This window comes from Conger conger, chromosome 11 (assembly GCF_963514075.1).
Source record: "Conger conger chromosome 11, fConCon1.1, whole genome shotgun sequence".
NCBI lineage: Eukaryota > Metazoa > Chordata > Actinopteri > Anguilliformes > Congridae > Conger > Conger conger.
The window spans coordinates 47,143,757-47,157,748 of record NC_083770.1 but is presented as its reverse complement, the minus strand read 5'-3'; the positions used below and the strand labels follow the sequence as shown (position 1 = coordinate 47,157,748).

The 13,992-nt window shown below is 54.0% G+C and overlaps 1 protein-coding gene across 1 annotated transcript in view; it reads left to right on the top strand.

The window, feature by feature from the left end:
- The window catches only part of rasl10a (RAS-like, family 10, member A), a 28,173-nt gene extending 14,181 nt beyond the window's left edge, over positions 1-13,992 (top strand). Inside the window, exons 2-3 of the mRNA XM_061261346.1 lie at positions 5,926-6,050; positions 11,994-13,992. Of these exons, the coding sequence (XP_061117330.1) occupies positions 5,926-6,050; positions 11,994-12,264 (396 nt within the window). The 3' untranslated portion in view covers positions 12,265-13,992. The remainder of the gene's footprint in view (positions 1-5,925; positions 6,051-11,993) is intronic.

Below are 13,992 nucleotides of genomic sequence, written 5' to 3'. Positions count from 1 at the left end.
CGATCATGAATATGATTATAATTATGATTATGATGATGATGATGATTGATATTAATCCTATATGCCGTATAGAGGGCTGCTCCGTAGGGAAGCCGGTGCGGTTAACACGCTACGTTCTCCCAGCCCCTGCTGCAGCCTGAGGCCCTGAGATCCCGAGGTGTTAATTTGTAATTACGCGCTCGTCAGACGAGCTCCTGACGTACGACGGGAAGCAGCGGAGGCCCGGGGGCCGCGGACGCCTCTCCGCATTCTCACATCCCTGTACGAGCGCCGCTCTGGGAATTCCCGGGAACGCTGGCGTTCCCGACACCCGCCGTCCGGCACGGAACGCCATTATTCCCCCCCACCGTCTGGGGAAATTCTGCGGATTGAGAGGGACGGCGGTGATCGGAGCGAGGGGGAGCTGAAGGGGAGCTGCGGGGGGGGGGGGGGGGTAGTCACAGGGTGGGGGCAGGAGCTCGTCCCCTCCGAATCTCCGGTCAGTCACTCAGACGCTTCCCATGGACCTCACGGCCCGGATCGTCCGGTTCCCACACTTTCTCAACGTTTATTTTTTTTCCTAAAGGTATAGTGGGTCGTGTAAAACGCTGTGTTTTCCTCAGCTTGTTGTTCCTAAGTGTCCCTCCATCTTCCTCCAGTGTCTCAGAACAGATACGGAGAATCTCAAAACATCGGCTCTGCGGAACTCCCACAATTCTCTCCCAGAAGCTCTTTATCTCTCACACTGGTCACTTGCCCAATGCATCATAACCCTGCTCCACCCACAAATCAGTTCTCTCCGATGGAGTCATTTTCCCTCTGCATTTGATCCATCCCAGGACTTACGAGCAGTGGGGTCCCCCTGCCCCTCTGAACTGCAATCTGGGGACTTAGAGCTGGTATTTTCCCTTCTTACTCTGTAAAGCGTCTTACTCTGTGAGAGTTCTCTGTGAAAAGCGCTAGACGAGTGAAGTTTTATTGAGCGGGGCAGCCACAGTGCCGCAACCAGGGACCAACTCCAGCTCTGAGGTCAGCGCCTTGGTCAACGGCAACGACAGGAGTGCACCTGACCTGCCAGGCTTGTCTTTTGGTGTGTGTGGGGGGGGGGGGGAACTCGCGTAAACACAGGGAGAACATGCAAACTCCCCCTCTAGAATTCAAAACCGGAAACCTCCATCTTGCGAGGCAACAGCGCCTCACCATCCTAATAATATGACTGAAACAAACCGGTAATAAAGCAGAGGCGAGGAGAGAGCGCTACTGTTGTGCAAGTCACCGCTCAGTCCTGACACTCCTGGGAAGTCTGGGGAGATTTCGGTGCCAGGCCTCTTTGTTCCTGGCGCTGAGACTTGCCAACGCGCGGTACAGTGTCCAGTCTCTGGCTCGCCGCTCAGATAATGACACCGGCACAGTCGACGGAGCCCACACACAGCCGGAGAGACTCCAGCTCTGAGCCGCACTTCTCCTCCAGTGTAGTTTTCTTTGAGATTTTTATTTTATTTTATTTTTTTAGTCCTGGTGGAGGAGTGGGGGTGTAAAATCAGATCCGCCTACACCGTGGGCCCCTATTTAGGCTAGCGGCTAATGAGGCTCTGGGCTGATGCGGTCGGGCCTCCTCTGTTCAGCCCGAAAGGAAGTGCTCCGTGCTCCTGAGCAGAGGCCCGTGGTTTGAAGAGGAGGTATTTTTAATAGATGCTCGCCCCCACCGCCACACCAAGTAAAGGAGACCTGATTTCAGAGATGGACATTCCAGGAGTCAGAAAGTAAAAGTCCTGCCTTGTGTTTCCTCCACAACAGCCGGCTGAGATCACTAATTAGTTCTACCTCCTGGCTGAAGAACTGTGCTAGTTAGCAAATCCAGGCGGTTGGAACAAAATGCTGGGGAGGACTTTTACTTTCTGAACCTGGATTGAATTTTACACCTCGACCTGATTGGCAAGGAGGTCTTGAGTCTGTGGAGCTGATTGGTGAGGAGGCCTTAAGCCTGTGAATCTGATTGGCCTGGAGGTCTTGAGTCTGTGGAGCTGATTGGTCAGGAGGCCTTGAGTCTGTGGAGCTGATTGGCCAGGAGGCCTTGAGTCTGTGGAGCTGATTGGCCAGGAGGCCTTGAGTCTGTGGAGTTGATTGGCCAGGAGGTCTTGAGTCTGTGGAGCTGATTGGCCAGGAGGCCTTGAGTCTGTGGAGTTGATTGGCCAGGAGGCCTGTGGAGCTCCAGGGAGCACTGAGCCAATCTATACGATACATCTCCCACCTCACCCCCTTCCCTGTGCTCTCATCTGTCACCCCAGCTCCTGGGGGGAGGGGAGGAGGAGAGAGGCGAGGGGGGAGAAACGCACCCGGGGATGCTGGGAAACGGACCGCTCCGCCGTGTCCGAGTGTTTTTAGGGAGATAACCGGGCCGCTCTTATCGCTGCGGACATGCCCCGCAGCCGGTGCCAGCGGTCCTGGCGGATCGGAGCCGTGACCACGCCGCTCTGGCCCTCCTGATGTCCGAGGCGCCGCAGCCCGACCGGGCCGTCAGCGCCGAAACAAAAAAGCCGGCGGTTTGATTGAAACGGTTTGTCGGGGTCAGATGATTCACTCCAACATCCCCGCGCTGAAACCGGAGAGGGCATCGATAGGCGCCCTTACACGCCCCCCCCCCCCCCCTCCCCCCGCTGGTTTCTGGGACGTGGCGAAACAGGCAAGCCCACATGTGTGTGTGTGTGTGTTTGCGAGATAAGAAGCCGGCGGGGGAGGGCTGCGCTGCTGTAAGCCTGCTTTGGGTTTCTGAAACGGAAAATCTATCGTGGATCACAGGACGGGAATTCAAGGAAGTCGAAGCTTTTTTGATGTGTGATGCTGTCCTGTTGGCGATACCCTCCTCAAAGGGCCTCTGTTTGGCAGTCCAGGGGGGGTGTTGAGGGGGATTGGGGGAGGGGGGTGAGAGGGATTGGGCAGGGGAGAGGGGGTGAGGGGGATTGGGGAGAGGAGGGGGGGTGAGGGGGATTGGGGAGAGGAGGGGGGGTGAGAGGGATTGGGCAGGGGAGGGGGATTGGGCAGGGGAGAGGGGGATTGGGGGATTGGGGAGGGGAGGGGAGGGGGGTGAGGGGGATTGGCCAGGGGAGAGGGGGTGTTGACTGGAGGTGGCCCCCTCCTTCCCAGCCCTCAGCAGAAGTGCACCTCGGTTAGATTACTGGTGACAGTTGCAATATGATTCATTCTCCCCGGATACAAGGCCTGAAGAGGTGGCGGCAGGAAAACAGCGGCTGGCGGAGGAGGGGGGGGAGATGACAGAGGAATGAGCCGTCCTAACACCGATGATCAATCACACGCTCCCCCTGGAAAATAAGATCCAATCAGGAGGGGGGAGAGGGCGGCTTAACACGGAAAAGTGCAATCTTTGCCTGTTCTCTCCTCCCCATGTCTCTCTCTCTCACACACAAATACACACACACACACACACACACACTCTCTCTCTCTCTCTCTCTCTCTCACACACACACACACAATACACACACACACACACACTCTCTCTCTCTCACACACACTCACTCACTCACACACACACACACACACACTCACATTCACACACAAATACACACACACACTCACACACACACACTCTATTTCCTTCCTCCTGGTATTTTCTCTGTCTCTCTCTCATGCGCACACTCACACACACACATTCTCTCACTCCTTTCTCTGTCTCTCTTTCTCTCATGCACGCAGACACACACACACACATTATCTCTATCCTTCCACCTCCCTTTCTCTCCCTTTCTCTCTCTCTCCTTCCTTCTAGTATTCATTCTCTCACACACACACCTATTATCTCCCCTTCTTGGTTTCCTCTCTCTCTCTCTCCCTCTCTCTCTCTCTCTCTCACTCACACACATATACATCCATTGTCTCTTCTTCCACCTCCCTTGCTCTCTCTCTTCCTCCCTCCATCTCTCCTCTGCTCTCTCTGTAGTAACTCCCGTGTCAGGAGGCTTGGTATGATACCTGATTGCTCTCATTATCCACTCCGCTAAGTGTGAGACACCTTTATTACGCTCCATAACTCATTTGCAACACAAACACCGCGCAGGGCAAACACCTCCGAATGGAAGGAGCGGTGTTATTCCTGGCTGAAATGGATGTATTGTTGCTCCCTTTATTAGAGAAGGCATTGATCATCGTCTCCAGGAGTGCATCTACCCCGCTGGCTGCCGCTTGTCAGGAAGCCGGGGTTCGCGGCTGAATCCTAATGCTGTCGAGTCTCGGCGGTTTGGGGAAGGCAGCCGGCGGTGTAATTGCATCAGAAGCCGCTCCGTAGCTTCGCTAAGTGTGCCCCCGTCCCCGTCCCCGCCCCCCCCCCCCGAAGGGCAGTGCACGCACGGTCAGTGCACGCTCAAAATGGATCGATTTTGAATTTGAAAGGTTTTCCTGCGATTTTTAAAGTAACGTCCCGTATTCACAATGCAATGCTCTGTTCCCCCCCTCGGGATGCCTGTCATCGTTTTTGACGGATGCTCTCCAGTAGACGTATCTCACTGTTCTGCTGCAGAGGCATCGTAAAACCGGGTCAGTCACAGGTGTCTGCAGAGGCCCTGCTCTGGGGCTCCTGCCTGTCAGTCCGTCCCCCACTGCTGCTGCTAGATAATCTCCTTTCTCCGCTGCGTATCCTCCAACTCTCATCCTCCTCTTCCTCCTGAGTCTCCCGTCTGTGTTCCTCCCTCTCTCCTCTGTGTGCTGTGAGTACTCACACACGCGGGTCACGCATGCAGGTCACACATGCAGGTCACACACACGGGTCACATGCATTACATTACATTACATTAATGGCATTTGGCAGACGCTCTTATCCAGAGCGACGTAGGACAAAGTGCAAAGTGCATACCCATAACCAGGGCTAAGTGCGCTGAAAGACCCTAGAGGGAAGTACAATTTCAACTGTTACCTGCACATGCGGGTCAGGCATGCAGGTCACGTACGCGGGTCACACAGACAGGTCAGGCATGCAGGTCACGCAGTGGTGGAGAGTGGGGAGAGGAGGAGGTCAGTGTCTCAGGGCCGGAGCAGTCGCCCCCCCCCCCCCCCCCCCCCCCCCCCCCGTCGTGTCCAGCGCCCCCCCAGTGCGGCGGTTGGGCACTAATTACTGCCGCCGCCTCGTTAGCATGCAGGCCTCGCCGTGTTCCGCACCCGCTTCCCGTCGCCGCGGGTTACCTGCTCCGCTAATTGACCCTCCCGGAAAACATCCCGGGAGCGGCCCCGGGAAGCGCGCCTCGGCCGTGTCTTAATTAGGGAAGCAGCGGCGGAGGCCTCCCGGTACGCCGCAGAGACTCCGGCGCTCTTGACTCCAGCCAGACACGGCCGCCCCATGTTTACTCATTTAGAGGCGGAGGGGCGGCGGAGAGCTCTGTCTCCTCACGGGGAGAAAGGCCCTGCTCTGAATCTCAATCGGGACCGTTCTTCGTGGAGTCGGTGTGTTATGTTACATCACATTACATTGCATTAGGGGCCTTTAGCAGACGCTCTTATCCGGAGCGAGGTACACTGAAGTGCAGATTGAACACGGGGGACAAGTGCGATGAGGACCCTGGAGGAGAGTACGGCTCCGAGTCCTGGCATGACCACATGAACCCTTGAAGAAGTGCTCTCCCTCTATCCATGCCGGGTTCCTCCAGGTGCTCCTGTTTCCTCCCGCAGCCTGTCAACGTGCAGGCTAGGCTGACTGCAGCCTCTACTCTTCGGCCTGGGTGTGTGAGTGAATGGGGTGTGTGCCCTGAGATAGACTGGCGACCTGTCCAGGGTGTATTCCTGCCTCACGCCCAATGTATGCTGGGATAGGCTCCAGCCCCCCTGCGACCCTGATCAGGATAAGCGGGTTCAGATAATGGATGGATGGATGGATGGCATTGTGTTGGTTTCCTGGGTGTTGTCTGATTGGGTGGTGGCGGTGTGCTCTGCTGCCCCCTGCAGGAGTGGCTGGACCTGCGGTGTCGGGGGGTGCGCAACGCTAACGCCTACATCCTGGTGTACGACATCTGCTGCGTGGAGAGCTTCGAGTACGTGAAGATGATCCGCCAGCAGATCGTGGAGCACAGGTACAGCACAGCACTACAGCACAGCTCTACAGCACAGTCCAGCACAGCACTACAGCACAGCTCTACAGCACTACAGCACAGCTCTACAGCACAGGCACAGCACAGGTACAGCACAGGCACAGCTCTACAGCACAGGTACAGCACAGTCCAGCACAGCACTACAGCACAGCTCTACAGCACTACAGCACAGCTCTACAGCACAGGCACAGCACAGGTACAGCACAGGTACAGCACTACAGCACAGGTACAGCACAGCTCTACAGCACTACAGGTACAGCACTACAGCACAGCCCAGCACAGCACTACAGCACAGTCCAGCACAGCTCAACACAACCATACAGTGTAAGATTACACAGCTCAACATAACACTACAGTATACTACAGCACACAACAGCACAGCTCAACACAACACTACAGCACACAACAGCACAGGATAAAATATCACAGTTCAACAGAACCAAACAGCACACAGAAACAGAGCCTTACAGTATAAAATAACACAGTCCTACAGAACCTTACGACACACAACAGCACAGTTTAACACAACAGCACAGCATGCAAAAGCACAGTCAAAACCCCATCTTCCCACTGCGTAGATGTGGGCCGAACCATCCCACACGCTACAGTGTGGCGCAGTGGAGAGCAGTGGTGAGGTTTCCCGCGCAGAGCGTCTCTCGCATCCGTAGCCTGAGACCGCGTGAAAGATGTGCCAGATAGATCCTTGCCTCATATGCGTTTTCTTTATGGGGGGACGGCGTTAATCATTTCTCTGCCTTCCTTCTGGGTCCGCCCCCGACAACGAATCTGTTCGAGGCCTCAAATGAGCGATGGCGTGATTAAGAGGGAAAGGTACGGCCCTCGGGCAGTGTGCCGGATGTCTGCTTGCGTAAGAGAAACTTTGGAACTGTCGCTTTTTAGTGCGTTGTTGGAAATCATGCCTGTGAGACACGGTTGATTAAGAGTTCCCTTTTTTTCCGCGTTCTCTCCCTGTCACAATCTCGCCATCCGGGATAATGGCTTTTTTTTTTTTTACTTTTTTTTCACCGTTTTCCAGCCCGATTTGCTGGAATGCCCAACTGTATCCATCAGCGCTCATTGCCAGAGGAGGAAACTCCGGGTTCAGAAAGTCCTGCCCAGTGCTTTGTTCCAGCCACCAGGATTTAGCCCGTTAGCATAATTAGCCAGCCGGGAGGCAGAACTAATTGGTGAAATGAGGTGATTGAGTTCACGGCTGGAAGAAACACACCGCAGGACTTTTACTTTCGGACCGCTGGACCCTGATACCGCCGCTAATCGCTGCAACTTCTGCTGTCGAATCAGGAGAGCCCAGACAAGCGTGCTTGTGCTTCTATGAAGGACAGTGTTAGCGGCTGCTTGTTATCACACCGCAGTTAGCCAGTCGGGCTCACACAGACAGGGCTGTCGCTCGTGAAAAGATCTCACATTGAGATTTTACATTTTAGTCATTTAGCTGACACTTTTAACACAAAGTGACTTATAAGTGCATGAGTTCCTCAGTAATTGAGAAGCATCACATCCATAAATGGTGGAACACTGGCATGTTGTGCCGTCATAAACATAAGCAATAGTCATAGTGAGGGCAGATTTCTTTAGGGTGAAAAACAGGGGTCTGGGGAGGGGAAGGGCAAATCAGGGAGGGAGGGAGAACTATGGTACGGTCTTAAAATCGGGTTTTCCACCATTCTGACAGTGTTAGATCATCCACCGCCAAGGAATCAGAACAGAGAACAAGGGGACCACAAGGCATCCAGAGCTGGCAGACTGGAATGCGGAATGGTCTTGCTGGGGTGTCCCCTTTCTGAAGACCCCTTTCAGTCAGGGTTCTTGGAACCTCCCTAGCCCCCCCCATCAACAGGTGGACTTGCAGGTGCACAATCAACCACCAGGGGGTCACTGGTGTGCAGTGAGACACTGTTTTCCTCCCCGACACAAACCCTCCCATCCCTGGGTGAGGCTGTATCACAGACTCATTAACAGACCGTGGGCTCCGGGCCACAGACTCATTAACAGACCGTGGGCTCCGGGCCACAGACTCATTAACAGACCGTGGGGCTCGTCAGTGCGCTGGAGCAGTGCCTTAGCAGGATGCGCCACCCGGCAGCCCCAGGGTGACGGCTTCTTACCTCCCCTGCCCCAGACTGACAGCTCACTAACGAGGTGACATTTGAATCATCATCGTCGGAAAAGACGGAACTGCCACACCATTGCATTGCGCTGTGAAAAAAAAAAAAAAAAAACCTCCCTGACATTTTGGGGGTAGATATTTGCATATGTTTGTATTTTGATTTGGGCAATGGAGAGACGGCATCCCTATGCAAACGACGTAGTGCATCGACACATGGAAGCGCCGTGAAAGTGTTTATTTGTCCCGAAGCGATGTTTACAGGTTTCCGCCGTGCGGGTCAGGGTGGCTGCTGCTCCACCTGCTCCTTCTGGAGTCTGACGGATGTCAGCGGCGCGGTGGCGTTTCCCCGAGACGTTTCTCAGAGCGCACAATAACGCTGCTGGCGGCTTCACGGGCGATGACAGGTCATTCATTATTCCAGGCAGATGAAAACTGAGCCGGGGGGGTGGACGGGGCGTTGGTGAATAATACGGGCAGTGAGATGACATCCAGACGAAGGTTATTGAAATTTGTGTTGGTTTGAGGAGCGTGGGGAGGACGGACACTGTGTTCCTGGGGTTTTTCCCACTTTAAAGCGCCTGAACCTTGGACCCCCCCACCCCCCCCTCGCGTGGCCCTCAGACCCCCCCCCCCCCTTGCGTGGCCCTCAGACCCCCCCTCCACCCTTGCGTGGCCCCCAGACCCCCCGCCCCTTTTGTGTGGCTCTCGAACCCCCAATCCCCCCCTCGTGGGCCCCAGACCCCCTCCCTGTGGCCCCCAGACCCCCCCTTCCCCCCTTGTGGCCCCCAGACCACCCTCCCCACCTTGCGTGCCCCCCCTTGTGCGTCCCTCAGCCCCCCTGCCTCCCTCGGCCCCCCCTCATCCTGACACTGTCTGCGCTCAGTGCTTACCTGTTAGTTCCCTCGCTGCACCAGACCCCCCCCCCCCCCCCGAGATTTTATCTCTTTTCTGCCCTTTACCGAAAGCCCAGCCCTCTGTAGATCTCTGCATTTGTGTGAACGTGTAAGAACGTGTTTTCTGTCTTCTGTGTGCCTGCAATCTGCCCTCAGGCTAATGTCATTTCCATCATTGATACATTTATACAATTATGTATATGTGGACTTAGGTGGGAAATAATAATGCATTATCATGATAATAATGATGTATCTCACGGCAGTATTGTGTACTAAAATATTGAAAAGGAGCAATAATATGTATATTTACTGATGTAGTGGTTCGGTGTTGCAACAATTTTATACTATATTTATTTACATATTTTGAAATGTATTCCATTTCCACGTGGAGTAAATCTGTGCATTTCCGTGCACTGGCCTGCGCTGTATGCCTGTGGTTGTACTCGTTTTTATGATGAGAATATCTGTGTTTGTGAGTCTCGGTCCTTCAGGAGGAAGAGAGGGGATGTGCCCGTGTGTGCCCGTGTGTGACTGTGTGTTTATCGCTCTCTCATGGAGCTGCTCGCCGTGTCTATTCCCCGTCCTGGCGGCTCTCTGCATCATTTTTTTAAAGCATCTGAAGTGAGGCGCTGCAGGAAATGGCCGCTGGATGAGCGCCTCTCTTTCTCCTAACCTGATCGGAGTGGGTTAATGTCTCACCTGGATCCATCCATCCCGTCGTCACCTCAGAGTTCACCTCTGTCCTAACGCAATAAAATGTGCCCATCCTTCACTCTCGGTCCGGTCCGGAGACATAAACGTCCAAACGGGTTCCTCTTCCTGCTGCATCCTCAGTTTATGTGACCTCTTTCGGCCCCGGCTGACGCCGAATGTTCCCGCAATGTTGCCGGAATGTTTTGTCGATGTTATAGCATTGCCACCGCATGGCAGCAACATTGTGCGAACGTTTTGTGTGACCTAGGTTAGCCTGCTGTCCACACACGGGGGGGGGATGTAGTTAATTCATGGCCCTGTGCACATAAGTTCAACACACCTTCAGGCAGTCTAATACATAACCTGACTTTGTGATTATATAGACACAGCCTTAATGCAGTAAGTCACTCACCAATCTCACCTATTTATGCTGTTTAATGTCTGAGGCCGGGCCCTTTGAAGGCCTACCTCAGCTTGGGGCCCTGTGTAGTCGGTTAAACCATCCCCACCCCCCTCCCGTGCCCCCCCCCCCCCCCCCACCTCGCGCACACACACGCTCCAGTGGAGGCAGACACGTTTGATCGGTCTGGGAAGGTGCGCGTTTGATCGCGGTGTTTGGCCTTTATGAAATACACACCGGCGCTCCGGGGGAGTGTCAGCGCGCAGCGCGTGGAGCTGCCAAAGAACCGTCTGAACCGTTCCTGCCGTCGCGCGCTCGCGAGAGAGAGAGAGAGCGCGCGCGCGCACTGTATGCGGCACAAAGGCATCCAGCGTTTCCTTCCAAACAAACAGGATTCCTGCAAGTACGTGCTACCGAAAAATTAAAGCGAAGAAAATATGCTAATCCCGTCAGGAACACCTGAGCAGGAGTTAAAGCTCAGACCATCGAACCGAGCCAGATTAGAACGGCACACGAACATCGTTTGTGTTGAAATGTGACAAAGGGCAACGCGACAAAAAACGGACGTCCAGGGAAATGCGTAATCTTTATTAATTGGTGGTAATTAGACGGTACCAATTAATGCAACAATGTACACCATTAACCGCGACGATGATAAGATTATTATTAACCTTGTGGAGTGGAGATGTTCCCCGGCCCGGCATCCGGCAGGGACCTCCCGCACTCGATTCAATTTAAAATGGAGCGCGGAACGGGAATTGAATTTAAACTGGGAATAAATGAGAATGTGAAGAGCGGAGAGTTTTGATGCAGCGCGGGTCATAATGAGGAGGTGCGGGAACCTCACCTTTCACAGCCTCAATAGATTCAGAAAATTGGAATCTGAGATTTTTTCTCCCATGAGGTTGATATTTCTTATTCAGTAGAGCACTTGTCGTTCCCTCACTTCTAACTCCTCTGCACCCCCTCCCCCCTTTCTCCCTCCCTCCCCCGTTCTCTGTCTTTCTCTTAAAAGAAGCAAAGCTGAGCTTACAGCAGTGCGGATCTTATGACTGTCTGACAGCGCTCAGACTAATGACGATGTCCTGGCTGAAGAGTGTGCCTTCCGCTGTTGAAATGCTCGAGTCTCGGGGGCAAATTTGAGAAAAATGTTGCATGAACAAAATGGAGTTTTATTTCTTGTTCGGTAACACATGTATGCTTTAGGGGTAGCGTGGTTCTGTGAGGGTTTTGGTTTTGTGATGGGTTAACTTACTGTAAAATCTGTAAATTATCTCTCTTTCTTTTTCTGTATCTCCCTCTGTATCCCTCTCTTCCTCCATTTCTCTCTCACACATACACTCCCCCTTATACCCCTTTCTCTCCATCTCTCACCCCCCTCTCTCCTCCTCTCTCCCCCTCCCTCTCTCCCTCCCTCTCTCTCCCCCCTATCTCCTCTCCCCCTTCTCTCTCTCTCCTCCTCCCCCCTCTCTCCTCCTCTCCCCCTCTCTCTCCCATCCTCCCCTCTCTCACCCTCTCTCTCTCCCCCCTCTCTCTCCCCCCTATCTCCTCCCCCCCTCTCTCCCCCTTCTCTCTCTCTCCTCCTCCCCCCTCTCTCCTCCTCTCCCCCTCTCTCTCCCATCCTCCCCTCTCTCACCCTCTCTCTCTCCCCCTCTCTCACATCCTCCCCTCTCTCACCCTCTCTCTCTCCCCTCTCTCTCTCCCTCCCCCCCTCTCCCCTCTCTCTCTCCCTCCCCCCCTCTCCCTCTCTCTCTCCCCCCTCTCTCACCCTCCCCCCCTCTCTCTCTCCCTCCTCCCCCTCCCCCTCTCAGGGAGGGCAGCAGTCAGGAGGTGCCCATCCTGGTGGTGGGCAGTAAGCGGGACCTCCAGAGGCAGCGGTTCACCCCGCGCCGGGCCGTCTCGGTGCTGGTGAAGAAGACGTGGAAGTGCGGCTACGTGGAGTGCTCCGCCAAGTTCAACTGGCACGTGACGCTGCTGTTCAAAGAGCTGCTGGGCATCTCCGTCAGCCGGGGCATGCGGCAGAACCACACCTCCATCCGCCTGCAGGGGGCGCTGCAGCGCAACCGCTGCTCCGTCATGTGACCTCTTCCTCCCGTGCCCCGCGTGGGACACACACACACACACACACACACACACTCAGGGGGGCATCCTCAAAAAGTGCAACAGCTGGAAAAAAAAAAAAAAAAAACACCCAGAGGCCTCTCTTTCTTACTCCGCCCAGACCGGGTCCCGATTGGCCGCAGGGCGGCGCGCTGGATCTGTGATGTCACTATAGCACCGAATTACCCAATCAGAGCAGTCGATTAAACAATGAATTGGCCATTTACAGCAGTTGCTTCTGCAGTTAACCGGCCTGACTGGTGTCCCTGTGTCCAAAAAACCGGCTGTTGATTTTTGACTGTTGACGGAGGTGAACACAGAAACCAGCGGACCCTGCGGCCCCCCAGGGACACTTGGTTGTCATGCCGACGCTGTATTTGAGTCTGCGGCAGGACTTCTTCTGATCCACGAACGTTTCAGACGTTTCTCTCATCCCTCCCCAGGGTCCGCTCTCGCCCGGCCGCAGGGAGAACCGCGAGGGAGAACCGCAAGGGAGAACCACAAGGGAACTCCTTCTCTTCTCCTTACCGCTGCCCGTCCGCTTCACTGCAGACAGAAAAGTCAGACTTAACAAGTGCTTGAGTCCTATAATGAAACGCACAATTATAATTTTGCTCTCAAGTAGAAAAATATTGGCCTGTTTTAAGTTAACTCTTTGCTTGGCATGTGAAATTGTCATACCCCCATTGGCAAGTCTTGAAATGAGTTAAAAATGTCTCACGTCATTGGCAATATTTTTGTCTTACTCAGCAGAAAAGTCATAGAAATAAGATAGTAGGCTGTTTTTCCAGACATGGATTAGGCCTATACTAAAAGAGCTATAGGTTTAATCTATGTCTGAGAAACCAGCCTTATAAGTCTGAGTATAAGAGTAAAATACTTGTTAACATAGACTTATTCTTTGGTTTGCAGTGTTTACCCAGGGAGACATGAAGTACCTGTGTCTATCAACTGCTGTATGTGCTCTGGTCCCCCAGCTGCACGTTACCTGCCCACAATGCACCTGTCCTCTCCAGGTGCGATGCGCAGCGAGGCATGCTGGGGCACTCCCTTACGGGCCTGGTTACTAAGCGACGGCCAATGATAAGGCGTGGCTATGAGGAGCCGGTTGAGAAGCACAGCATTCAGGACCGCGGGGCTCGTATAAATGTTCATTGCGCGCGGCGATTGTGCGTTCTCTCGCGATCGCTGTTATTAGTGCTAATGGCTTTCTAGCATCGTCTCTCAGCAGCATCCTGGCATCTGCGGCACATCAACACATCGCCTTCTCGGGGGGGACGGTGTTTCATCTCCCACGCGGCTCGCCGTTTCTCACACCTCTCATCGACGTGCTCTCGGTCCATCTGAGCGTGTTTCTGAGGAACGATATCAATATGGCATTTTCCACAGGGAAGTGGGCGAGGGGACCTACTATAATAGTAATAAATAATAATAATAATAATAATAATAATAATATTTTTTCAAAAGTCTTCCATTTGCAGTGAAACTAGCCCTCGTAGGCTGTCAGAGGACCACAGATGAGTGGCCAGCCACTCGAAGTGGCTCAGAGAAGGCCTAAGAGGAGTGGCTGACACCGGGGCACTTTGGGAAAGAAGAAAGAGGATGTACAGGGAATTAGCTTCACTGCCCTCTAAAGCGCTGTATCTTGGCAACTGACTGGGTAGTGTGTGTGGGACTTTTTTTTTTTTTTCTGTATGAGTACACGCCCTT